A 27,483-nucleotide genomic window follows, 5' to 3' on the forward strand; every position below is an offset into this window, starting at 1 on the left:
GTAATGTAATCTGTCAAAAGAGAATTATTAATTATATACTGATATTTTTCTTTAACTCATACCCAGCAAACCTTTAATGGGAACAAATCACTAAAAACCCTCTATTCATACTTTAAATTTCAGAATTTTCAGAATTCTAATTCCTTCATATAAAGAACATATTTCTTTTATTAAGAAAAGCATAAAAAAGAATTGTATTTTTCTCCCTAAATTTAAACATAATGCAGGCTAAGCCCATAATAGAAGTCTTTATCTCAAGGGACAGACTAAAAAAATAGAGAAGGACTTTAATCCATGCAAGTAGTCATCCTTCACTGAGGGTTAATTTAGCAGGCACCATAATTAGTGACTGTTTTAAAGGAGAATTGACAAAACCCAAGATGCTAGCCAAAAAGCTGCCATAACAACCTACCTCATGCTGTTTTCCAAAATAATAGAGTTAAGAATAGGGAATTTGAAAATGTAAAACACTTCTAAGTCTGTTTTACAATTGCAATTGTGTTGAAACTGTAAAATTTTAATTGGCAAAAAATATTCCATCAGATCTTTACATTTGTGACACGTCCTTTGATGATAAAAATGCTAATTTTCTATTAACACACATTTCTTGAGTCTCTTGAATAATTATTTGTGGCTTTGACCTACAAATAATTATTTGTGGCTTTGACCTACAAAAAAAGACCAAGAGAGAACACTCTGTATGTGGTTGGAAAAAGCCATGGGTTGCTCAGGGCCACGTGGCTCCAAGCTATTAGAACTGAGCACAGCATGGACTGTGCACCTTAGACTGGGAATTTTTCTCTATGTTTATTATGCTCCAGTTCAAAACATTTCTGTTATTTTGTTGTTGTTGTTGCAAGGCTGGAGGTGGAACCCAGGACCTCCCACATGCTAGGCAACCCTCTACCAATGAGCAACATCCCCATCCCTCAGAACGTTTTAAAATCTGGTATCATGGGCTGGGGATATAGCTCAGTGGCATAAGTGCCTGCCTGGCAAGCGCAAGGTCATGAGTTCGATCCTCGGTGTTGCAAAATAAATAAATAAATAATCATAAAATCTGGTATCAGTACTTTAATGAGTCATTTTTGGGATACTATGACATTTTCTTAGGAAATAAGCAGATGAAAGAAAAGGGGGCATATTTATTTGGCTAGAAAGCATAAGGCTTTGTGATCAAGTGGCAAAAATTAAAAATATTATTTAAATGGGGCATGGTGGCCCATGCCTCCAATCCCAGCACACAGGAGGCTGAAACAAGAGGATCTCGAGTCTGAGGCCAGCTTGGACTACTGGGCTACCTAGTTAGCCCAGTCTCAAAAAATCAGGACAAAAACTTCCACAAACATGGGACTGACAAAATTCAGCGTGCACTAACAACTGAGTGCAGTTTGTTTGCAATCTCATTCTACTGCTAATGAAAACAATGACTGGGTGCAGTGGTACACACTTGTAAAACTTGCTACTTGGGGGTTCAATCCGCAGTACAGAGTGGGTTATATGATAGCATTTAGTTTAATTGGGGTTCAAGTTACTTATTTCCTATTACCACGTCAAATTGCAAATGTTTACCTGTAAAAGCCATTCTTGGCTTTATAAAACCACATTATGGACTAGATTTGGGTCATAGTTCACTTAACGTGGTCGACAACGAACTGGTTATCTGACTACTCTTTTCATTGCCCTTGAGCTATTTTATACCTCTGTAACTTCTAGATAAATGATATTGATGTAAAATAATTACTGTCTATGAGTATACAAATTATGTGTGTGAGAAATTCAACTGGTTTCTCTTGCCCATTGTAGAAGACATTAGTTTCACTTGTGTTTATACAGTTTGATCTATAAATATGTCTATCTGGATGCTCCTCCAGACTGGTTGTGACATCTTATTGATTCTGTCATTAACTATTTTTTGTCATTAACTACTAAATGAATAAAATCTTTTTTTTTTTTTTTGGTCTTTTGAGACAGGGCCTTGATATGTAGTTCAGGCTGCCCTTGGACTCACAGCAATCCTCCTGCCTCAGCCTCCCGAGTGCTGGAATTGCAGGCGTGTACCACCACGCCTGGCTGAATAAAATCTGACAGCTTCATTTTTTTTTTTCTGTAGGAGTCATAATGTTACCTATTTTGGAAAATTACTGTTTAACTGGCTAAAACAGTAATTTTCAGTGGGAAAGCATGGCAGAAACCAACGTTACAAAGTGATGTGGTCAACATTATTATTATTTTTTAACATTATTAATGATAGAAAAATTACCAACTGTGTCTTTTGAAGCATATAGTGATGCCTTTTACCTATTCCTGTGAAAAAATGCTTTACCTGATTCTAATCATGAGGAACAAAACGCAAGTGTACTCTAGAAAACAAACTGTATTCTTCAAAAATGTAAAGCACAGCCAGGTGTGGTGACACACACCTGTAATCTCAGTACTTGGGAGGCTGAGAAGGGAGGACTGCTGTAAATTCAAGACCATCCTGGGCTACATAGTGAGTTCAAGGCTATCCTGGACTACAACGTGAGAACCTGTCACAAAACAAAACGAGAAGATCTGGATACATGACAGCTAACATGAAATAAGGGACCTTAAATTAGATCTAGAAATTGTGCTCCACAAAAAAATTGGGGTTTTTTACTACCTCCCCACACCCCTAACCCATAAAGAACATTTTCTTTTTTTTTTTTTTTTTTGTCTTTTTGAGACAGGGTCTCGCTATGCAGTTCAGCTGGTTTTGAGCTCACTTTGTAGCCCAGGCTGGTCTCGAACTTGCAACAATCCTCCTGCCTCAGCCTCCCAAATGCTGGAATTACAGGCATGCACCACCATGCCCATCTGTAAAGAACTTTAATGGAGCCACGTGTAGTGAATCACACCTGTAATCTCAGCACTCAGGAGGCTGAAGCAGGAGGATCATGCCAAGTTCAAGGCCAGCCTGGGCCACATAATGAGTTTAAGACCAGCTTGAACTACACAATGAGACCCTGTCTCAAAAAACCAAAAAATTAGTGGGACACATTAAAACAAATAAGGAGTACTATAGTAGTATTTCATAAATGCTTCCTTCCTCCTTCCCATCCTTTCTCTCTTCCCTGGGCACTGGGCTCAGGGCCTTTGCACCAAGCTACATCCCCAAGTCCTATATTTTTTTAAGACAGGACCTTGCTAAGTCACTACACTGCCCAGGTGGAGCTTTAACTTTTGATTCCCCTGCCTTAGCTTCCCCAAATGCTGGGATTATAGCGATATACCACCACATCTGGCTTCAATATTACGTCTGCAAGTTTTTTCCTTCTCTGGTATTAGAGATTGAACACAGGCCCTTCACACTGAACTATATCTCCAGCCCTCTTTTTAACTTTTTTCAGATATGCTATCACTAAATTCCAAAGTTGCCCAGGTTGGGCTCAAATTTGTTATTCTCCTGCCTCAACCTCCCAGAGAACTGGGATTAAAGACAAGTACCACTATGACTGGCAGCAGTGTATTCTCAAGCATTTCTGAAGAAAAACAGAACATAATGCAAGTGTGATAAAATGTTAACATTTGGAGAATCTGGGTGAAGGTCATGGGGAAAATTTTACTGTACCATTTGGCAGCTTATCTGTAAGTGTGAAATTTTAAAAGGAAAGTTTTTTAAAGACCCATATTCCATATAAATATAATACTACCTCACTTATCAAGTAAAATGATTTAGAACAGTGCTCCCAAAAGTTGTGTTCCAGTGAACAGTAATTCCGAGGACATTATGAAGACTAGACTAAATGGGACTTGGGGAGACACAAATGCTATGCCGCTTGCTCACATCTTCCGGTCTTGGGATAAGTCCAAACCTCAGAGGCGTCCTCACGGACAGCCTCCACTCAGATAACACACACTCTCCTCCTTCTGGTCATATTCAAAAGATTTAGTGGCCAGTGATCTCTTCAGCATCCTCCAGCCCACTTACCTTTTTCACGGGAACCACTTGTCCTTGTAGGTATTACCAGCAGTGCACACAGAACACAACTCAAGGCTTCTGCAATTCTCATCTCCTCAAGCATGAGGCCTATTTGCAGACTATACCTACACGTCTCTACCAGTCCAAAATAAAATAAATATATAAGAACGTGGCAAGCTGCTCTGATCTCGACCACATTAACAGGGATCAGCAGACATTTCAAGAAATACTGAAGAGAAATTACATTTAGTAGTTAACATAGAATTACCTTGAGAAATGGAATCACAAAAGGACGAAGAGGAAAATTTGTGGCCTCTTGGAGCTTGCAATGGAATTCTTCAATAGTCACTGTTGAGTTCTATAAAGATAAACAATGTTATTCAACTTTCAAAACTGAACATTGATTCACACAGTAATAAACCCTTTTAAATCATAAGGAAAATGATAGTTCCAAGGACACACAATTATGAACATGGATCCCAGTCAAACGTAAGCCGAGCCAGGCGTGGTAGTGCATCCCTGCAATCCCAGCACTAGCGAGGCCGAGGCAGGAGATTGCCTTGAATTCGAGGTCAGCCTGTGCTACATAGTAAGACCCTGTCTCCAAAAAAAAAAAAAAAAAAAAAAAAAAAGGTGAGTGGAATTCTGTTTTTTTAATGACAGAAATTTCACCTTGTTTATTCTTATCTCCACATTCCTAATACAACTCCCTGTCCTCCTTTGTCCACCTGTGTTACAGAAGAGGCTTCCCAAATCTTCTCCATGGGAACAGAGCTCAGAAGTTCAGAAGAAAAGAAGAGCAATAAGTGCCTTCTGTCTTCAAATGCTCTATGTGCATATCAGAATAAGTCAAAATAGGCAAAGCACCATCAGTCAGTTTTTAATTATCCTCAGGAAAGTTACTAACACTTCTGTATTTTCTCAACATCTAGGCTTTAAAATAGAAATGAATCTCAGCTAAGGGTAATAAGCAAATGAAAATATTTTTCTTCAATGTTCATAAAATATTTTTATTTCAATTTCTTAAAACAATATAATAAATTAAAATAAAAGGCAAAAAATTTAAGCATTTATTTGGGGGGAATACTGGGGATTGACTGGAGGGCTTTACATTGAGCTACATCCTCAACCCCACCCCCCTGTTTTATATCTTTTTTGTTTCATTTTGGTACTGGGACTTGAACTCAGGACCTTGTGCTTGCCAGGCAGCTGCTTATGCCGCTGAGCTATAACCCCGGCTTTTATGTCTTTTTGAGATAGGGTTTCACTATGCAGTCAGGCTCGCCTTTAACTCACTTTATAGCCAAGGCTGGCCTTGAACTCGAAGTAATCCTCCTGCTTCAGGCTTCTGAGTGCTGGGATTATAGGCGTGCGCCACCACGCCTGGCAAGTATACACAATTTAACTATGTTACATGAAAATATTTGAACACTTTATCTTATTTCACAACAAAACTCTTTCCAATGTCTGTAAACCATTTTTCAAATTCTTTAAACTGAGTGTTTGAAGTATACGACACTGATAAATTGCATCAAACTGATCTGTAATATTAGCAGTCAGGAATAAAAATATTAGCAGTCTGTAATATTAGCAGTCAGGAATAAAAACGGCCTCTGATGAAGGGAGAAAGGTGCCTCATTACCACAGTTTTATTGAAGATGCTTGGCTGGAGTGTGATGGTTACTGTCTAAAAGTTTCTGCCTTGCTTGGTTGTTCCTTTCCTATTCTTTGAGTTAGACAGAGGCACTTTTAACTTGTGCTCACTGATGTTTCCAAGTTACCAATTTCTGCACACTCCAACTCAGGATATACTACTAAAAACAAAACCTACGTAACTCATTGCTATGTTATTCCTTGGGTCCCATGGTTGTCAGTGAACCTGCACTGTCTCTACCTTTGAGAGTCTTACTGTTTATTATTATTTTTTCTTGTTATTTTAAAATTTTTAATTTTTATTACTTAGTACATGTCTGCAGTACATAATGATTACATTCACTGTGGATTTTTAAAATACATACAAAACATCCAGGATATCTTGCTGTATTTATCAGGAGAAATAGGGAGTATGCCTTTCTGTCTTGCCTCTGAAACAGAGTATGATTTGATTCTTAATGATTACATACAATTCCATTATACAGAGGTAATTTATGAAGGCTATTAAAAAAGTTCAGTAGCTTTAATTTTCTTAATTGTAAATAATGTGGAACTAGTTATGTTTTTTGAGGGGAGGGGAGAAGGCACTGGGAATAGAACTCAGAGATTTACATATGATAGGCAAACATGTTACCACTGAACTACATTCCCTGCCTTAAACTGATTATCTGGGGGGAAGGGTAGGATTAAGACAGGGTCTCACTATGTAGTTCAGGCTGGTCCTGAACTCTTAGCAATTCTCCTGCCTCAGCTTCCCCAGTAATGTACTGATTATCTTAATGCATGATCTTATTATTAGGATTTTCAAAAAATGAAACTGGTGAGTCAAAAGAACTATGAAGTTTAAGGGATCTTAAGTACTGCCAAACTAGTCTCTCAAATGTATATTCTACAAATAAGCAGACACATATTAACCTTGCAGCAGAAAATGGCCATGCTTGGTCCTTAGTATAGTTAGGGAGTACCGGCACCCCACCTCTTGCACACTGCAGACAAAGACTGCAGATAAGTGAACTTCAGCTACTCAACTGTGTCTTTTAAAATTTGGCTAAAATAATTTTCCACCACCTGGAAAGACTGGTTCCACTTACATATTCCTACCAAAATAGTACTGATATTTATTGTAATAAAACACGCAGATACTTTCTTGATTAGACAAATTTAACACTGAACATGTTAATTGTCCTTCTAATGGCAATTTTATTTTTTTCTCTCATCTTTATATGTTATTTCCTTTGATTGGATTTTAAAAAGTGAACATCCATATCTATACTTCATGATCTCAGAAGGAAACCTTTCAAAACTTCACCAGTAAGCACGAGACTTGCTATACATTTTTTGTTTATATATAACCATCATCAGATTAAGGCAATTCTTTGTGCTGACTTTGTAAGTTTTTGTTTTCCTTAAAAAATTAATTATGAGGCAGGAGGATCGCCATGAGTTCAAGGCCAGCCTGGACTACATAGTGAGTTCAAGGCCAACCTGAACTGCATAGCCTGAACTGCATAGCAAGACCTTGTCTTAAATAAATAAATAAATAAATAAATAAATAAAAATTAACATTATAATTAACAAATACTTGTTCCCCCCTTTGTGTCTTCTGCAAACCTATAGTTTCAATAGTAATGTCAATGAAAATCCCAGCAGGTTATAGTATCAATTGGCGAAACATCTGGGGAAACTGTATGGTCTTACGTACTAAATTTGTATATAATAATGCCCTGGCCGGGGATATAGCTCAATGGCATAAGTGCTTGCCTGGCAAACTCAAGGTCCTGAGTTTGATTTCCCGTACAAAAAAGAAAAAAAAAAGAATGCCCTATGTAATCACAATTTCATTGATATGTGCATTGTACACATGTCCAAGAATATTTATAGGAACATTATTGTAATGGCACCTCCACATAAAAGAGTTAACAGAACAGAGATAAGATTGCTATCTAAAAGGCCTGCTTGTAAGGTTGAGCCATTAGCTGGCATCTGCCAGTAGGAACCTGGGTGTTAAATGGTTTTCCTAACTGATATAAAGTCCCTAACTGAAAAGCCAGAAGCAACTCCAGTGTCCAGTGATGGATAAATAAACAAAATGTAGTACGTATGTGCAACAGAATATAATTCAGTCTTAAAAAGAATGCAGTTCCGACATATATCACAACCTGGGTCAACTATGAAATTATGGGTTGGAAAAGATTTGTACACACATAGTAGAAAGGTAGAAGCAACCCCCACAGTCAATCAATAGCTGACTGAAGAAGCAAAATGGAGTGTACCTATACAATGGAATGTTATCACTCAAACTTAAAAAAGAAAAGAAATAGCCAGGTGTGGTACCACACTTGGCCTTTTTTATCTTTTTGTTTGGTGTGGCCATTTAAAATACTGATATACATATAGGGATTGGCAACACATCCCAGCATTGGGCAGGCAGAGGCAGAAGGATCGCAGTAAGTTTGACGGCAGCCTGAACTACATAGTGAGTTCAAGGTCAGTCTGAACTATATAGTGATGCCCTGTCTCAAAACAAACAAATAAAAATACTGAGATGAAGAGGCTGGGGATTTAGCTCAGCAGCACAGCTCCTGCCTGGCAAGCGCAAGGTGGTGAGTTCAAGTCCCGGTACCAGAAAAAAAAAAAACTGAAACAAAAATACTGAGATGAGGGTGGGTGTGGTGGCATATGCCCCGTAAAGTCCCAGCACTTTGGGAGGCTGAGCCAGGAGGATTGCAAGTCTGGGTCCTGCCTTGATAATTTAAATAGACTCTATCTCAAAATAAAAGAGGCTGAGGATATAGCTCAGTGTAAAGGGCCAGGCTTGATTCCACAGTAACACCAAATAAATAAATAGGTCTTGGGCAGTCTCTAATAGGCTTCTCTTGAGAGAAACACTATACACATGTTGCTATATCTTTCTTGTTGGGGAGAGTGCATTCTGTGTGACTGGCCATGAAGGGAAGACAGCATAAGGAAGGCTCTATATAAATTCCTCCAGACTTTGGCTGTGTCTCTTTTCTTTATGATCTAGCTATACATCCTTAATATACCTTCATAACAGACCTTAGTTATAAGTACAACTATATGCCAAGTCTTGTGAACCCTTCCTTCTAACAAATCTCCAAATATGAGGAGGTGTCAGGGACTTTAATATTGTCCTAGAAATAAACAATTCAAATGTCTATCAAGGAACAAAAAGGACGCCTGTAAATCCAGCACTTTGAGGGGCTGAGGCAAGAATTTGTAAATTGGAGTCCAATTTGGGAAACTTAGCAAGACCCTGTATCAAAATTAAAAACAAAAAAGGCTGAAGAATGCAGCTCAATGCAGAGACTCTGGATTCAATCTCCATTACAGTGGGTGGGTGGGACAAATAAGCTCTTACTATTATTATGAAAATAGTTTTGACCCTTTATATCCAAAGTAAGGATCTTGGGGAATCCCAGCAGACCATGGAATTACACTTGGAGAATGTGACTTGAAGGACTGATGCTGTGATTCATCTTTCTATCACATACAAAAGCTAATATGTGAGCTGGGGATTTAGCTCAGTGGCACAGTGCCTGCCTGGCAAGCGCAACGTCATGAGTTCAATTCCCGGTACCGGAAAAAAAAAAGAGAAGCTAACACGAGAGAAAGAACACAGAGTAGTTTTACTGGGATAAATTTTGCAGTTGATGTACAAACACTAAGAACTAGCAGCACTTCCCTTATAAACTCAGTCAAACCACATCTAATTGTAAGTATCACAAAACCACTCTTCTTATAGGCTCAGGACTATCAGTACAGAAAGAAAAATTATGTATACCTGGAAAATTCTAAAGAGGGAGTAGAAAGGAAGAGGAAGTAAAAAGAATTAAAATTTGTTATGTTCATATACAACTCCCCATGATGAATGTAATGGTTATGTAGTGAAAACATGTATTAATAAAAATTTTAAAAAGAAATAAAATTCTAAAGAAGCTGTTTATTCATGAGGAGCTAAACAATGTAATCCCTCGGATACTAGACCACAAAACTTATAATTTTATAAATTATTGTTTTCAAAATTAAACTCACTACTTCTCTATTTTCTTTGGTTTAGAAACAGTATGCCAGGCATTGAATATATTAAATTACAAAAACATTTGCATTAACTTGGTTGGACCTCAGCAGGCCTACTGAAGCCAGTTTGAAGACAAACCCAAAGCTACTTATTAGCTTTAAACAAAAGGTAAGTATTATACATTTTGTTCCTTTCATAAACACTGTTAGGAAATCTACAGTTCCACAGTATTATACAAATTATAACTAATCCAGTCCATCGAATTTGCCTCATTACTATACAGTGGTACCTCAGTTCACAAATGCTTTTGTCTGCAAATCATTTGGTTTGCAAACAGAAGCATTTGGCAAAACCTTGTTTGGGAACTCTGCATCGGATGACCAATCATGGTCACCTTTCCCGTTGTCCTTTTTTTTTTTGGTACCGGGAATCGAACTTGGGACCTCTTGCTTACCAGGCAGGCGCGATTCCACTGAGCTATATTCCCGGCCCATGGCCAGCCTTTCCTGCGTGAACACGATTGTGGCCATCATTTCCAGAACAGCAGGACAAATGAAGTTTGTGAACCGAGGTAGTATGGTACTTAGGAAATTAGCAGAAATATCCACAGTTTCTCTGCCAGCTACAGATATGAAAGCTGTCAGGCAACAGTTGACAACAGTGATGCTGTACTTACCACCAGTGCTAGGACAAGTGTCCGAACCTTCTCTCCAATCTCAGGTGAGATGTCATTACCAAACTGCTGCAGTGTTGTAAGAAACCGTTTCAACTTGCTGAGTTGTCGAGCACCACAAGTGGCTGGCAATTGCTGATTTGTGAGTGCTGATGATGTGGAAGAGGCAGGACCATTGCTGAATCTTTGTGGTGGGGATGGTGCACCATTCAGGTTAGGAGGAGAATGGTTGATGCCATTGCTTACTAAAACAAAGCCAAAATGGGAGACTCAGTTTAAGTGTAGAACACAAAGGGTCTTTTTTTAACTTTTGTGTTCTCCTTCATTATAAAACACACATTAAAAGGCTATATAAGACCCTTTGTTTCTGTCCTTAAGATTACTGTATAGAGAGACAGACTACTGTCAGGTAAAAGTGTTAAAACAGAACAAGTATTAAAACAAATGTAAACTAAGGGTGGTGGTGCGTGTCTATAATCCCAGCACTCTGCGAAGTTAGGGAGGTTGATTAAAAATTCAAATCATGTTGGGCATGCAGGTGTACACCTATAATTCCAGTACTCAGGAGGCTGAGGCAAGATTATCTCTGTGAGTTCAAAAGACTAGCTCAGGCTAACAGAGCAAATTCAAAGCTAACCTAAAATACACATTGAGACCCTGTCTCGTAAGAGTTGGGAGCTGGGCATAGTGGCACATGCCTGTAATCCCAGCACTTGGGAGGCTGAGGCTGGAGGATTGTTGTGAGTCTGAGGCCTGCCTGGGCTACAGAGTGAGTTCAGGGCCAGCCTGAACTACATAGCGAGACCCTTTTTCAAAAAGAAGAGTTGGGGATGCAGTTCAGGGCCAAGGACCTGGATTTAATCCCCAGTTCTGGGAAAGGAGAAAAATCAACAAACAAACAAAAACAAATCCAAAACAAAACTTGACACTTTAACTAGCAATGTATGAGTGTTCAAGTTGCTCCATATGTTCTCACCAAAACTTGGTCTTTCAGTTTGAACATCCTAGATATTACAGTGGGTTTTAGTGATTCCCAGAGAAGGAGACTTCTGTTCTGTGTTCAGTAACTAATGTACTTCTTCCAGAATGTATTATGTCCTCTCAAAAATTGCTATGTTGAAATCCTAACCTTTTGTACCTCAGATTTTAACTGTACTTGAGAAAAGGGATTGAAAGAGTAGTGAAGGTTAAAGGAGGTCAAATTAGTGGACCCTAAATCATTGGACTGGTGTCCTTGCAAGCAGAGAAAGAGACAACAGGATCCCCTATACACAGAGAAAAGGTCAGTCAGGGCACAGGAGAAGGTAGCCATCCACAGCCTAAGGAGGAAAAATTTCAGAAGAAGCAAACTTGCCTGTATTTTGATCTTTGACTTCTACTCTGCTGAATGGTAAGAAAATGAATAAGACACCCAATGACACAATACTCTGTTAGGGCAGCTCCAACAAATGAATACTATTACATTCTCTTTTCTAAAGGGCCTTATGATAGTCTTGGAACTCTTTTTTTTTGAGACAGGATCTTGCTATACAGTTCACCTGGTCTTGAGCTCACTTTGTAGCCCAGGCTGGTCTCAAACTTGCAGCAATCCTCCTGCCTCAGCCTCCCCAGTGCTGGGATTACAGGCATGAGCCACCACACCTGGCTTTGAAACATTTTCAAAAGCAGTTCTGTGATTTACTTTAAATCCTATAAATCAATATAATAATTTAAATTCATGAAGTATGATAGCACACACGTATAATCCCAGCAATCTGGGAGGCAGGAAGGAGGTTGAGGCAGGAAGACCACAATGTTGAGTCCAGCCTGGCAACCCAGTGACTTCTGGCAAGACTTTGTCTCAAGTACCCAGTACTGCAATTAAAAAAAAAGTTAGAATCAAAGAAGTAAAAATGATTACTGACCAGCCAAAGAGTAAAAAAATTTATACCACTATTTTTCTAAGTATCTAAGATATTTGTAAATAAGCAATGAATAAGCAACAAATAAAAGAAACAAGCTTTTGTGTGTGTGTGTGTGTGTGGTCCAAGGAATTGAACCCAGGGCCTTTGTACTGAACTGCACCCAACTCTTTCTATTTATTTTTTTATGTTTTGGTACCAGGAATTGAACTCAGGATCTTGCACTTGCCAGGCAGGCGCTTGAACCACTGAGCTGTATCCCCAGGCCCGTTTTTATTTTTTTACTTTGAGATGCCAAGCATGCCAGTATACTCCTGGGAAGTTGAAGTAGGAGGACTGCAAGTTTGAGCCTAGTCAAGGCAATTTAGTGACTCAAAGAAACCCTGTCATAAAACATGGTGGAGCTCAGCATAGTGGCACACTATGAAATCCCAACTCTCGAGCACTTGGGGAGCTGAAGCAGGAGGATCGCTGTGAGTTTGAGGCCCGCCTGGGTTACTTAGTGAGTTCAAGGCCAGCCTCAACTACATAGTGAGACTCAAAAAAAAGCAAAAACAACCAAACCCAAAAAGGAGTAGAGATACAGCTCAGTGCAAAGGAACTGGGTTAATTCTCTAGTACTGGAAAAACAAAAGGGAGTGAGGCAGAGAAAGAGAGACTCTTCCTGAATCACTTAAGTATGTGATCTTTCTGACTCAGCCTCCCAGAATGCTGTGATTATAGGCATGTACCACCAAGCCTGGACTTTTTTTTTTTTTTTTTTTTTTTGAGACAGGATCCAACTATGTAGTTCAGGCTGGCTTTCAACTCACTATGTTGCCCAGGCTGGCCTCAAACTTGTATTGGTTCTCCTACCTCAGTCTCATGAGTGCTAAGATTAGAGGTGTAAGCTACTACACCTGGCAAGCCCAGCTTTTCTTGTCTTTTTGTTTTCCTTTTTCTTCTTTTTGATATTGGGGATTGAACTGAGGGCTTCTGCACAGAGCCACCATACATCTCAGCTTTCTATATCTATCTTTAGCTGTACAGTATTTTAACTTTTTTTTTTATTTTAAAGAGTAAAAGAAGGATAACATAGTAATAGGGGGGGCTTACCAAATTACAGACAAAGTGGTAGGAAATTATCAATGGTTACTGTTTTACATTTTGTTATCTACAAGATAGTTTCTCAGGAAAACAAATAGACAAATAATAGTGAGTTACAGACAAAAGAGGTAGGAGATTATCAATAGTTGTTGTACTATACTTTGGTATCTTCAAAGTGGCTTCTAAAGAAAATAAATACAGCTATACATGAGTGACCAATTGCAGTATTTTAACTGTAATACTACTTGAAAATGTTGAATAGTATATGTAGAAGATTTAATGGAAGTTAGCCACAGAGTTAAATGTCACTCTGAGCCATAAATCCAAGTAATTAAGAGGTCTCACATGCTGTAGGAGTAAAGGACACTGGCCTCGGTCCTCCAGGATTTATTGGTGGGAGGGGTGGCATGATGGGAGGTGAGGATCTTGACTGTATCTTCACTTCCACAGGCGATCCAGGCATTGCTGGGACCCTTTTATCAGAACCAACTGCAGAGAAGAAAAGAAACAGAGGTCAGAGTTTCCTATAAGACAACAAAAGTAGCAAAAACAATTTGAAATACCAACATATTTTCCTGAGGAATTAAAAGGTTAAGAGCATGCTTAGTACAATGATTGGAATGTCAGCTCCCAAAAAAGATATGTCTCTTATTTGGGAAAAGGGTCTTTGAAGATGTAATTAAAGTAAGGTTCTTCAGAGGGAAGATCATCCAATCTGAATGGCATAATTAAAGAGAAGCAACACAAGGCTGGGAATGGTGGCACATGCCACCTGTAATCCCAGCACTCAGGAGGCTGAAGTAGAAGGATCACCATGAGTTAGAGGCCAACCTGGGCTACATAAGCAAGTTCAAGACCAGCCTGCACTATATAGTGAGACACTGTCTCAAAAAAAAAAAAAAAAAAGAGAGAGAGAGAGGGAAGAGACACATATACAGAGGGGAATGGATGTGAAGAAAATGATAGAGACACAACTATGTGATAATAGAGGCAGAGCTAGGAGCAATACATCTACAAATCAAGGAATGCCAACGCATCATTAACAACCACCAAAAGCTAGAAGGCAGCCATGAAACTGGTTTCTTTCTCTGTGGTCCCAAGAAGAATCAGCTCTGCTAATACCTTGATTTGAATTTGTACTTCTGATCTCCTAAGCTGTGAGAGAATAAATTTCACTTGTCATAAGCCACCCAGTGTGGATTGCTCTGTCAACCCCAACAATTACAATAAGGGAAGAAGGACACAGGTGATGTGAACTGAAAGTAATGGTTCTGAGAAAGGAAGAAACCAGGTTACAAACTTGGCTTACCTCAACTCAAACGCATTCGGGACTTCTTACAAATGAATGAAATTTGTAGCGAAAAAGAGCTATTATAGAATCTAAACCAAAAGGCTTCAACAAAACAAAACAAAACAAAACAAAACAGGAGGTTTCAATTGCATGACACAGAAATAGAATCATAATTAGTGGTATATAAAATACTATTATGATGAAGTACTAAATATATATACCAACTATACTAGAAAAAAAGGTGGAGTCAGTATTTCTAATGTCAGGCATATAAATGTCACCTGTGACATTTATGGTTAAAAACAGATAAAACGTAGAGTTGATTCTAAACCACATACAGGCTATTTCACCCATGGGCTAACTCATAATTAGCAGCTGTTTGATAATATTAAAGGGCAACAAGCCAAGTGTGGTGGCACACCTCTGTAATCCTCGCACTAGGAAAGGTGAGGCAGGAGGACAGCTGCGAGTTTCAGGCTAGCCTATGCTACACAGTGAGTTCAAGGCCAACCTGAACTGCATAGTGAGACCTTGTCTTTTAAAAAAAGGACAACAAAATTCCAGAGAGAAATTAGATCAAAATTAGGCCTTGGTTCACAGGAATAAGACTAATATCTTTTTGGGGGCGGGTAGCACGCCTTGAACTCAGGACCTTACACTTGCCAGGTAGGCACTGTACTACTCAGCTAAATCCCAGGCCCTACTAATACTTTTCTTTAAAAAATGCTAATACATATGTATCTTTAAGAAGTTATTTTCACTGGACTGGATGGTAGCTACTACCACCTATAGTCCTAGCTACTTAGTGGGATGGCCCAGGAGTTTAAGGCCAGCCTGGGCAACATGGCTGCCCTCAAACTTGCTAAGTAGCACAAACTTGGAATTCTCCTGCCTTAGCTTCCCAAAGCATTTGGATTACAGGTGTGTGCTGTCACACCCAGACTTTAAAAAAAAATTGGTTTTTTCCCTAAAGATTTCTTAAATACTTGGTTGATACCAGGTCACCTTTAAATTGAACCACATTTTTCTCAATAATTTCAAATTTTTCACTTAAGTACCACATATTCAATATCCAGTAATTGCTGAATTCAATTGAAAATGCAAGGAAATGGACAGCGAAGGTTCAAACATGAATATTAAGTCAAAGATTGCTTTTTGAAAGACACAGACATAAAGATAAAACACCAAAGTGTTCACTCATGATACTAACAACTGGGCATACCTTCGCACATTCATGGGACTCTTTCTAATGAGAAAAATATTCCCAAATATTATCTTTATGATTTAGTTATCAATGACCACAATTTTCGAAAGGAATATAATGAATAAAGAAAGTCAACGAAGCCAAGTTTCCAAGTCATAAATCCCATTACGAAAAGGGCAGCATTCTGAGGACCACGTGCACAACACTGCCACCTCTTATCCTTTCTTTGTTCAGGACCTTTTGTTTGTGAAACTAATGGTCATCCTGTCTGATTAGTGGAATAATGAACTTGGTTTTTTCTCCCTGATAGAGTTTTCTCAGTCCCCTTCAGAGAACATTTGATATGTTTTTAGCTCTTCAATCTGAGTCCAAACTTTCTGGAGGGGGCAGGGGAGAAGGGAAGGAAGGTAGTGACAGTTGTCTTCTACTCCATATACAGTATGGACATATATAAAAACAATGTGTACATTATCTAATGACCTACAGGATGCCTTTCTTCAGACCACCTGCCCTTAAAGAAAGAGCACCAAAGGCCTGAGGAGACCTTGGCAGTGAGATATATTTTAACATCCACCACTTGACAAGATAAAATTGGAGCAGTTCCACGACGGAACACTGAATTGTCTGCTGTAACCAACTGGATGCGTACGTAGGTGGCAAAATCCAGCTTTGAGAACACTGCTCACAGATGATTACCCATTTCCAGCACACTTCACTATCCACACACCTTCAAGTCTAGTCTTGCTTCTCTTCTTTCAAGCAATATAAAGCAGGAAAAGCAGTTATGGGGACTGAGAGATTTGATATGAATCTTTATTCTGTTACTTGTAACCTACGTGGATTTTACCAAATTATTTCTCCTTTCTAGTCTTTTTTGTTTGTTTGTTTGTGTAGGCCTCATTTTTCAACAGATATAATGAGTGATAACAAGAATAATCTCAAATAAAGAAGGTATAAACTGGGTGTGATGGTACACATCTGTAATCCTGGCACTGGGGGGCTGAGGCAGAAGAATCATTGCAAGTTCAAGACCAGTCCAGAGTAAAAAGTGAGCTCAAGGCCAGCCTGAACTGCATAGCGAGCCCTTTCTCAAAAACAAACAAAAACAAAAAAACCCAACCAACCAACCAACCAACAAAAAAACCAAAGAAGGTATTTAGTGAATAGTAAGGATAATCATAATACAAGAATATTAGTGTCAACTTCTAGATCTGCTGATAACTAGACATGTGACTATGTTCAAGTTAATATTTACCTTTCCTGTGGAAAATGAGTATACTGCTAACAATTTATCCATTTAACTTCCATTATATCATGTGGAATGATCCAAAACTCAACAGTTGCAAAAGCACCAACTGCAATATAAGGTATTATTTTTGTTACAGGCTGTGTGATATGAATGCACTTCATGGCGTGGGAGAGCTACTCAAGTTGTGAACAATTTGACAAATTCAACAGATGCTCAGATGATGGATATGGAGTATGTACCAAAGAAGACAGCTATGACATGCCTTTATGCCATCACTGTTAGCAGTGACTTCCTTCCTAATTTTTTTTTTTTTGAGATAGTCTCACAATGTAAACCTGTAGTAGGGTACTTGCTACCTAGCACACATGATGATCAGAGCTGGATCTCGAACACCATAAAACAAACAAAACAAAACGAAGAAAAAATTGCAATATTTGGTCACAGAAAATTAAAATATTCCTTAGGTTTTTTTTGATACCAGGAATTGAACTCAAGGCCTTGTGCCTGCCAAGCAGGCACTATGCTGCTGAGCTATATCCCCAGCCCATTCCTTAGTTTTATCATAAAGTTTCAACTCAGTTCTACATACAGTCATTGACAATGAGTTTATATTTTGGTTATTTTGAATATACGATATGCAGATATATAAAAATAAAACACAGGTATACAACATTAATTTTCAAAATCACTGATGCCTCAACACCTAGCCACATAAAGCTAAACAACTAGATAAACCAATGTGGAAATGTCCAAATAATGATATTACCTCTTCATTGTACAATATGCTAAGTATGTCACAAAAATAGAAAACTGATGAAAGAGAAAATAATAAATATTTTTCTGTGACTAGCATTGATATTTTTTCCCATATGGGAATTTCAAAGATGTAAACATGAAATTAAAAGATAGAACCACCTTATAGCTACAAAAGAAAGTAATAGTGAACACATACTGATAAACATCCCAGACAAGTGCTGAGAAGCATGTGCTATAACAAATTGTCCACAAATGAAAGCTTTTACAAATAATTATGAATTGCTTTTTTCCCCCTGAAATTTAAAAAATTTACTATGAAGGTGGCAAATGAAAGGTTTTTGTTTTCCCAGTACCAGGAATCAAACTCACGACCTTGTGCTTGCCAGGCAGGCGCTGTACCACTGAGCTAAATCCCCAGCCCCTGCAAATGAAAGGTTAAGAACAGGGGCTGGGGATTTAGCTCAGCGGCAAAAGTGCCTGCCTGGCAAGCGCAAGGTCGTGAGTTCAGTTCCTGGTACCGGAGAAAAACCAAAAAAAAAAAAAAGAAAGGTTAAGAACAGAGGTGTAAATACAAGATTTAAAAAGAATGTAATTAGCTGGGTGAAGTGGTGCTGGCCTGTAATCTCAATGCTCGGGAGGGTGAGGTAGGAGGCTTGCCCTAAATTCGAGGCCAGCCTTGCTACATGGTGAGTTCCAGGCCAGCTTGAATTACATAGTGAGAATCTCTCTCAAAAAAGCAAGAATGAATGAATGAATGAATGAAAGGTAGGCAGGCAATTATATGAGGGAAAAGGGCTACTCTCAAACAAGCAGAAAGAAGGAAAACTGCACCCTACCTCCAGAAAAAGAAGGAAAACACCCAGCCCTGCATGGAGGCACCATGATTAGGCAAAAGGTTCTGAGCTTGAAGTGAAGGACGCTCTATCATTTAGTAGTTGTGTGACAATGGTTTCCTTCATCTGCCCGTGGCATAATACTTATAACAAAGGGCACCAAAGTAAATGTAACAATGGGAGGTACACAAAAGACACACTTGCATGTAAATTTCACATGAATTAGATTAAAAACCCACTAGACATGATAATTACAATGGCATAACCTGTAATTCAGTATTCGGGAGGCTGAGATAGGAGGATCATTTTTGAGTTTGAGGTCCACCAGGGCTACATAGTGAGTTCAAGGCCAGCCTAAACTACATAGCACAACCCTGTCTAAACAAACAAACACACAATCAAAAAAAGACTAAGCACAAGCCGGCCCCAGTCGTGCAGGCACCCAGGAGGCAGGCAGCAGGCGCCCAGGAAGCTGCATGGTGGGCCGTGCTGACCCTCGGGCCGGCCCCAGCCGCACAGGCGCCCGGGAAGCCGCCCGGGAAGCCGAGCAGTGTGGCACGTGCAGGCCCTCAAGCTGGCCGCCACCGTGCAGTTGAGAACTATCATGCCACAGAGAAGCACCAACACAATCGGCCCACCCAGCGCCGGGGGCAGAGGCCTGCCTGGGGACATACATGAACCATCCTGACATGGAGAAAACATGCCACACAACAGTCGCTCTTGGCCCTGCCCTTGAGAACCAGAAAGATCAGGAGTCAGTGGAGGAGCAGCTGCTGAATAAGGACTTGGAGAACACGAGAATACAGATGACGCCCCACAACTCAAAAGGTCATGCTGACTGGGGACGCGAGGGCTGTTCGGGAGCTGGAAACCAGGAGGACCTTGCACAATACCTGGGGAGACTCCCTGGAGACCATTTTCCCCCTCCCTGTACAGGCTGCGGTGGAGGAGCACGTGGAGCTCCGGAGAGATCTGCACTGAGACTTCATGGACTACATGGATGCTCAATATTCAGATTCTGAAGAATCGCCTTCATGGCGAAGGTACATGTCTAGGTTACCTGCCTGGGACACTTTGCACCTGATGGTGCTGAAAGTGACTAGCGGGCCAAGGACTTCATCCACATATTCCTGCTGCCTGTGTTGACAGTTGTGGAGAGGACACTAAGTGGTTGTGGGGTCCCAATGCGCTTGGAGGCTGGAGAGATGATTGGTGTGGGTGCTCTGTTGACAGCTGAGATGGAGGCGCCCCTCCAAAAAAGGAACACCCCTCTGCTTTCCTAGATTGCTTACAAGAGGTACTGATAAAGCATACTTCCCTGGATCCCAGTTCAGTAGAGGGACAAATTATTCTTAAAGATAAGTTTGTTACTTAGTCAGCCGCAGATAGTAGAAAAAAATCTACAGAAAATGGCTTTTGCCCCAGATAGCTCACTTGAGATGATAGTAAGAATTACCTCCTCAGTATTTTATAGCCATGATGAGAAAGAGGCCAAGGAGAGAAAACAAAGAGACCGAGAAAACACAGCTGCCTTTGCTGCAGCACTAAGAGAAACAGACCCTAAGTCTGATTCTCAGGGCCCCAAGAAGAACTCGACGACTACATTCATCTGCTACCACTGTCAAAAGCCAGGCTACCTCAAGAGGGACTGCCCTAAGAAGCCCCTGGAGCCATTCCCTGACTGTAAAGGTGTCCACTAGAGGTCGGACTGCCCTCTGAAGCAAAGACTCCAGAGCTCAGACCCCTCCTACCAGCTGGTCCAACAGGAATGAAGGGGCCCAGGACATACTCAGCCTTCTCCCTCTGGCCAGACCGTCATCTCCATGAAGGAGCCCCAGGTAATCATGACTATAGAGGAAAAAGCAAACAGCCTATTGTTGGACACTAGTACTAGTCTCTTGGTCCTTCTTTTCAAGCCTGGCCTTCCTTCCAGCCATCACACCTCAGTGAAAGGAGTCACTAGTGAGGAGGTAATCCGCTATTTTTTCACAACCCTCAGGCTGTAACTACTTGTTAGATCTTTCTTACCTATCTGTTTTCCTGAGAAATCACTTTGAAGATACCAACATGTATTACAGCATGAAATTACTGATAATTTCCTACCAATCTGTCCATAACTCTGTAATGTTTGTATTGTTCCTATGCTATTTTGTAAATGGATGTATATTTATTACTATGTGTTTTCCAACAACAACCACTGAGAACAGATTATTTAATGGATCACTCAGGTATAGCTCTATTTGTTTTCTCTAGAAACCACTTTGAAGACACCAAAGTATAGTACAACAACCATTGATAATTTCCTACCATTTTTGTCTGTAACTCACTATTATTTGTGTTTCCCTGAGAAATTATCTTGTAGATAACAATATGTAAAACAGTAACCATTGACAATTTCCTACCACTTTGTCTGTAATTTGGTAAGCCCCCCCATTACTATGTTATCCTTCTTTTACTCTTTAAAATAAAAAAAAAGACTAAGCATAAAGTATTTAGACAGTTCCCAAAAGACATACATATACAAATGGCTTATAAAAAGATGATCAACATACTAGCAATCAAAGAGACACAAACTGTAATATATAACCAAAGGGAACAGGTTACTGGTATATAGACCCAGCAACATGGATGAATGCCAAAAGTATTAGGAGAAATGAAAGATGTCAGATACCAAAATGCTACATTCTACATTATTTCACTAACATAAAACAGACAAGATGACCGATGTCTATCTAACTAGACTAATGTCTAGTACTGGGATAAGCAGTATTGTAACTTTTAGAGATCACAGAAGACAAATTAAAAAAAAAAAAAAAAAAGACTGAAAAGAGCGGCCAGGAAAAAGGAAAACAAAACTAAAAACTGGAAGTCAAATAAAAAGTATATCTCCTGGACTGGAGGCATGATAAGTTTCAAGATTAAATATTTCAAAAATATCATAGAAATATATGCTAGTTGTTTAAGTGATTATGAGAAAACACATGGTTAAAATATTTTTTATTTTTTTTACATTTATTTTTATTTTTGTTTTTGATACAGGGAATCAAACTTGGGACCTTGCACTTGCCAGGCAGGCACTTATGCCACTGAGCTACATCCCCAGCCCAATATTTTTTAAACCTACTTACTATTTGAAGTTGGTTTTGTCAAGGTATTAAATATATGCGCAGCTGGGGATATAGCTCAGCGGTACAAGCACCTGCCTGGCAAGTGTAAGGTCCTGAGTTCGATTCCTGATACCAAAATAAATAAACAAGCAAACAAACAAATGTGCAAAGAAAATGAGAATATATATTTTGTAACAAAGGAAAGAAAAATATGTAAGAGACTGCATATAAATTTTATCCCAGAACTTAACTGAGTAGCAATGCCTACAGCATCTTAGGGTAGATAAAAGAATTAATATAATAGGGAATTTTCCTTCCTCCCTCAATTTAAAACCATCACTTAGTTGAAACAGAGTAACAGAAATCTGAAAGGCTCTCTTGCAGCAAAATTGAAAAGGACAGTTTGGCAAGTGAGGGAACTTGTAGATCAGCTGGAGATCTGTATTCTTAAAGAATCAAAGGGAAGTTTCTAAGGAAAAAAGAAGACTGGGCCTGAAACTGGAAGGTGTGACTGGATCCGAATTTTCTTGATCATTTATTAGCTACTGCAGAACCTTTCCTCAGCTGTAAAGTGGAGACAATGGAGGTGTTGAAAGGCAAATAAAATAGATCAGAAAACGCTATACCAGACCATTAAAGTATAAGGTATTATTAGACAGTTACTCACTAGGAATGCATTAATAACCATTATACCACTACATGTTGAAAGTAACTAAAGGATATCTTCCAACATTGGTGATTTTAATATTTAAAGGTATGTTGTAATAGGCCTGCCAACATCAAATCCTTGTTGATAACTTAACGCAAGTTAAAAGCAGCAGCAACACAACTGACCTAACAATGTAAACAGGGAAAAGTGAAATATGGATTATAGCTCCCCAGCTCCAGCAAATGTTTATTTGGAATAATACAGTCATCTACTCCAACTGCACACCATCTGTTTGAAGTCTCCACCAAGTTAATATTTCTCACATGAACAGAAAGACTAACATTACATTTGATTAGTATCCTGCATTCTCATGGAACCTATCCCTACAAATCCACTGAATCTCAATCTCTTAATGTATTATATAGTATTACTGTCCTGATCAAATGTACATAGCCAAAAGAGAATCTGAGACTGTCAGGGAACAAGCTATCTTTAGTCTTCTTGGTCTAATATAAACCTTTTTTTTTTCTTTTTCCCTTCCCCTCCCCTCCCCTCCCCTTCCCTCCCCTCCCCTCCTCTTATCTTTTCCCCACCCTCCTTTCCTCCCTGATTTCCTTCCTTCCTTTTAGCTGGGAGAAATGTTATCAATTTCTCATACCACTAATTAATGGCTTTCCTAAGATTCAACCCTGGGTCTTTTTAATTTCAGCAGATGCATCTGTGCTACAATGTCTCCAAAACACAGAATCATCAGTCCCACTCTGAAATATCATATATTGACATTATCGCTTCTATTCTCTCTGGCAGTACTTTAACCACTGTCATCTACAACTGGACTGCCTATTTTTTCTGCTTTTGATTTGACCTCTCCATTCTTCGTGTGGCAGCCAAAGACCTGATAGAAAAACCTAAATTTAGCTGCAGTTTACTATTTAAACTCCTCCAAGGGATTTCTACCACTCTTACAACAAAACACAAAGTTTTTAGCTTAGCTTAAAGGCCATGTTCTACCCAGCAGTTCCTCAAGTACGGTCTAGGGACTGCCAAGGGTTCTAAAAACCCGTGGATGCACAGAGGCAAGACAGTCAAAACAATTTTCATAATCATAGTAACAGATTATTCCACTTCTTTTCCAGAGACAACATGAAAAAAAGATTGAACATAAGCGACAATCCAGAAACAGGCAGGAAAATCCAGATATCTTCTATTAAGCCACTGAAATGAGCTGTAAAATTATAAAACAGTGCCATTCTTATTAAATGTTTGTTACGCAAAGAATTTTTCAGGGAAAAAAGTTATTTATTTAAACTAACATGTAACAGGGTTATTAGTGTTAAGAGTTTTTCTTTTATTAGTACATGGTTGTAGCACACAATGATTACATTCACTGTATACTGGTACATGTACAGAGCACATTTCAATCCCCCCTTATTTTTCCAGCATCAGATTCATTTGTTTATAAGACCTTATAAAATTAAGTATCATATATACATACTGAAAACCAGACTACTAGGCCAAAGAACATATAAAATATGTAAGACACTTGTGCTAAGTCAAGGTACACTTGTAGAAACACTGTCCACATTGGCTTACCACTCCTTTTTTTCCTTTCTCCTTTTTCCCATTATGTGTTTTACTTTGTACTTTATATATATTGAGTTTTTCATATAAGAGTAACCACGTGATGCTTGTGTCTGTGTTACTTAACAACAAGCTGCATCCATTTTTCTACAAACTCAAGTTTATCTTTATAATGGGAGGGGAGTGCTGCACTGAGTATAAACACATTTTAATCCCTTTGTTTGTTGATGGATATATAGACTGTTTCCAAGATTTAGCTATTATAAACTATGCTGCTATAAACATGGGTATGCATATATCCCTGTAGTAATGATATAACTGGTAGGATGTGGTAAAGATGGATGGGAAAATAAGCGGGACCTGTCAACTACAAGATCCCAGGACAGTGTCAAATAATGTTCAGAACCCTGTTCACAGAATTTCTTTCAGGCTTCCCTGAGATGTGGATGGCATAAGAGAGACAAGACTGCACAAGGAGCCTGCCATGGTGACTCCTCACAGTAGATCATTCTGCACCATCTAGATGCTTTTATTTTTGCTTTTATCCTTTCCTCTCTTACGCCCAAGTTCGCTCTAGAGCCAGTTCTTCCCTGACCCTTTTACCCCTCACTGTTCAAATAAACTTTTGGCACTGGTTTTGCCTTGTCTCACCTAATTCTTCCTTCAAGGCAAGAAGGACCTGGAATATTTTTCATTGGTGAGCCATTTCCAAAGGAACTACCAAACAACAGTACGATGTCTTTTAACTCTTGGGAAGGAGAATAACTGGGTGAAATGCAATTTCTACTTTTAGTTTTTTGAGGAATCTCCATATTGATTTCCACAGTGGCTGTATCAGTTTATAGTCCCACCAACAGTGGACAGCGTTTCTTTCTTTCCACAGGCTCACGAGCATTTGTTATCAGCTGATTTCTTCATGATAGTCATGCTTTCTAGAGATGGAGTCTCAGTGTTTTTAATTTATGTACTGAGCTCTATCCCCCCATTTTTTAATTGTTTTGTTTTGTTTTGTGAGACAGGGACTCTCACTTGCATCCCTTGAATGACCAGTGATGTTGAACATTTTTCCACAGATTTACTGGCTGATTGTATTTCATCTGAGAAATTATCTATTCATTTCAGATGCCCATTTATTAACTGGGTCTTTAAATTTGAGGGGAGGGCCTAATTTTTTGAGTTCTCAATTCTAGATATTAGTCCTTTGTCTAAAGAACAGCTGGCAAAATTTTTTTCCCATTCTGTAAGCTGCATCTTCGTTTTTTTTGTGGTTTTTTTTTTTTTTTTTGTGGTTTCTTTGCTGTGCATGCTAAGTTCAAATAAAATAATTTTGTTTAAATTTATTTTTAAATTTAAAAAAATGTCAAATAGGGAAATGTGTGTACCTCTACTCCATGAGAAGTGTTCTTTGGTATCCTTAATAGTGTTTAAGAGCGCAAAGGGGGCCAGGTGTGGTGGCACACACCTGTAATCCTAGCACTCATGAGGCTGAGGCAGGAGGATTGCTGAGTTTGAAGCCAGCCTGACTACAAAGTGAGTTCAAGGCCCACCTAAACTGCATATTGGAATCCTATCTCAAAAAAAAAAAAGTGCCAAGAGACCCTGAAACCAAGGATTCTGAGAACTGATGACTTAGCCCAAGTGTCTCCTTCTTACTGGTCCTACCTATGGCATTAACCATGCTCACTTTTGTTGTAATTCTCAGATATACCAAGAAACCCCCACTTCAGTCCTTTGGCTCAGGCTGTTTCCTTTCCCTAGAACTGGCTTTCTCCCAATAGTTTACGGCTGGGTCCTCACCTATCAGATGTCAGCCTAAATGTCAACTGCTCAGAAGGATCTTCCCTAACCACAGTTGCTCTCCACTTCCATTACTAGACTATTCAGTGATACTTCTGCATGCACTTATCACCTATATTTGCATGCTTGAGTGGTGCCAACTCTGAGGTAACAGAGGTCTTGTCTACTTTTCTGGAGCACATAGGGAACTAACAACGAATCATAATGATGTGAATCAGTATGCGCTCAAGCACAATATGAAAGTACTTATTATCACTAAACAATACACTTAAAATGGCTAAAACAGTACATGTTATAAATGAGTAAGTTTTATGCTATGTATATTTTATCACAACAAAGAACTTTAAAAACTATGTTATTAAGTTTTGCTAAAGCATAATGTTGTGGTAGTACAGGTCTAAGCAGGTTATCCTTACTAACTGTAGGCCAGACTACTCAGTTAATCTTAAAAATTCATACAACTTCTGTGATAAGAAGAAGAGCTAAAAAGAATCCCCCCCATACCACTAAAAACAAACAAAGAAACAAAGAAACAAACAAAAAAACAGCCTATAGTAGCTGGGCATGGTGGCACATATCTTTTAGCTATTTAGCAAGATCTTGTACCAAAATTAAAACAGGAGGCTGAGGCAGAAGAATCACCACAAGTCTGAGGTCAGCCTGGGCTACATAGTGAGTTCAAGGGTAGCCTGCATAACATAGTGAGTCCCTGTCTCACAAAACAAAATAAAACAATTAAAAAGTGGGGGAATAGAGCTCAGTACATAAAAAATGAAGACAAAAGCAAACACATGTACAATTAATATAATATCATACATGTTAGGAAGATAGTATAACGGTAATATAAATCACAACTCTACTAATTGTATTAACTATCAAGAAGCTGAATGTTTTTAAACTGTCTGAAAATACTGAAGACTAACGTAGATACCCTACGTTTTGTTCATATAACTCCATTTTTTTCATATAACTCTACTTATCTAGATCCAATCCCTCCCAAAATACTCAGCTGTTAACTTTTTGAGTGAAAAATATTAAATTTTAAAAGGTTGTTAATTTTTGCTATTTTGGGGGGGGTGGTAGCAGGACTCAAACTCAGGACCTCGTACTTGCCAGGCAGGTATTGTGTGCCACTGAGCTGTATCTCTGGCCCTAATTTTTGCTATTTTAATTATATACTGTTAAGTAAAAATAAGTTTGCTCAACGCAAAGATACATGTGCCCAGCTCATCTTTCAATTAGTAAGGTAACCATCAAGTTAATTTCTTTCTTTCCTTCTTTTTTTTTTTCTGTCTTTTTGAGACAGGGTCTCACTATGCAGTTCAGACTGGCCTTGAGCTCACTTTGTAGCCCAGGCTGGTCTCGAACTTGCAACGATCCCCCTGCCTCAGCCTCCCGAGTGCTGGGATTACAGGCGTGTGCCACCACGCCCAGCCATCAAGTGAATTTCAACTGTAAAAATTTTTACAAATTCACATTACATTACTTAGTCAAGTTATATGCTAGGAACATTTCTCCTTTTTTGAACATATTTATTTCTCAAACATTGAAATAACTTACCAGCTGGGTATAGTAATGCATACCTGAATTCCCAGCATTCTGGGAGGCTGAGGCAACACAGTAAGCCCAGCCTGGTAATTTAGTGAGACCTTGTCTCAAAACATAAGGACTGGGGATATAACTCAATTCAAAGACCCTGAGTTTTGCCTGCTGGCTCCCGG

The 27,483-nt window shown here is 39.0% G+C and overlaps 1 protein-coding gene across 3 annotated transcripts in view; it reads right to left on the bottom strand.

Moving 5' to 3' along the window:
* The window catches only part of Cbfa2t2 (core-binding factor, runt domain, alpha subunit 2; translocated to, 2), a 138,170-nt gene that overhangs the window by 32,625 nt on the left and 78,062 nt on the right, over positions 1–27,483 (bottom strand). For all 3 annotated transcript variants that reach the window (XM_013514210.1, XM_005384842.2, XM_005384841.2), the window contains exons 2-4: positions 13,641–13,784; positions 10,312–10,553; positions 4,212–4,301 (exon numbers count right to left, since the gene is read on the bottom strand). In XM_013514210.1, coding sequence (XP_013369664.1) covers positions 4,212–4,301; positions 10,312–10,553; positions 13,641–13,758 — 450 coding nt within the window. In that variant the 5' untranslated portion in view covers positions 13,759–13,784. The remainder of the gene's footprint in view (positions 1–4,211; positions 4,302–10,311; positions 10,554–13,640; positions 13,785–27,483) is intronic.

The sequence above is a fragment of the Chinchilla lanigera genome, unplaced genomic scaffold (assembly GCF_000276665.1).
Source record: "Chinchilla lanigera isolate Chin_1 unplaced genomic scaffold, ChiLan1.0 scaffold00021, whole genome shotgun sequence".
NCBI lineage: Eukaryota > Metazoa > Chordata > Mammalia > Rodentia > Chinchillidae > Chinchilla > Chinchilla lanigera.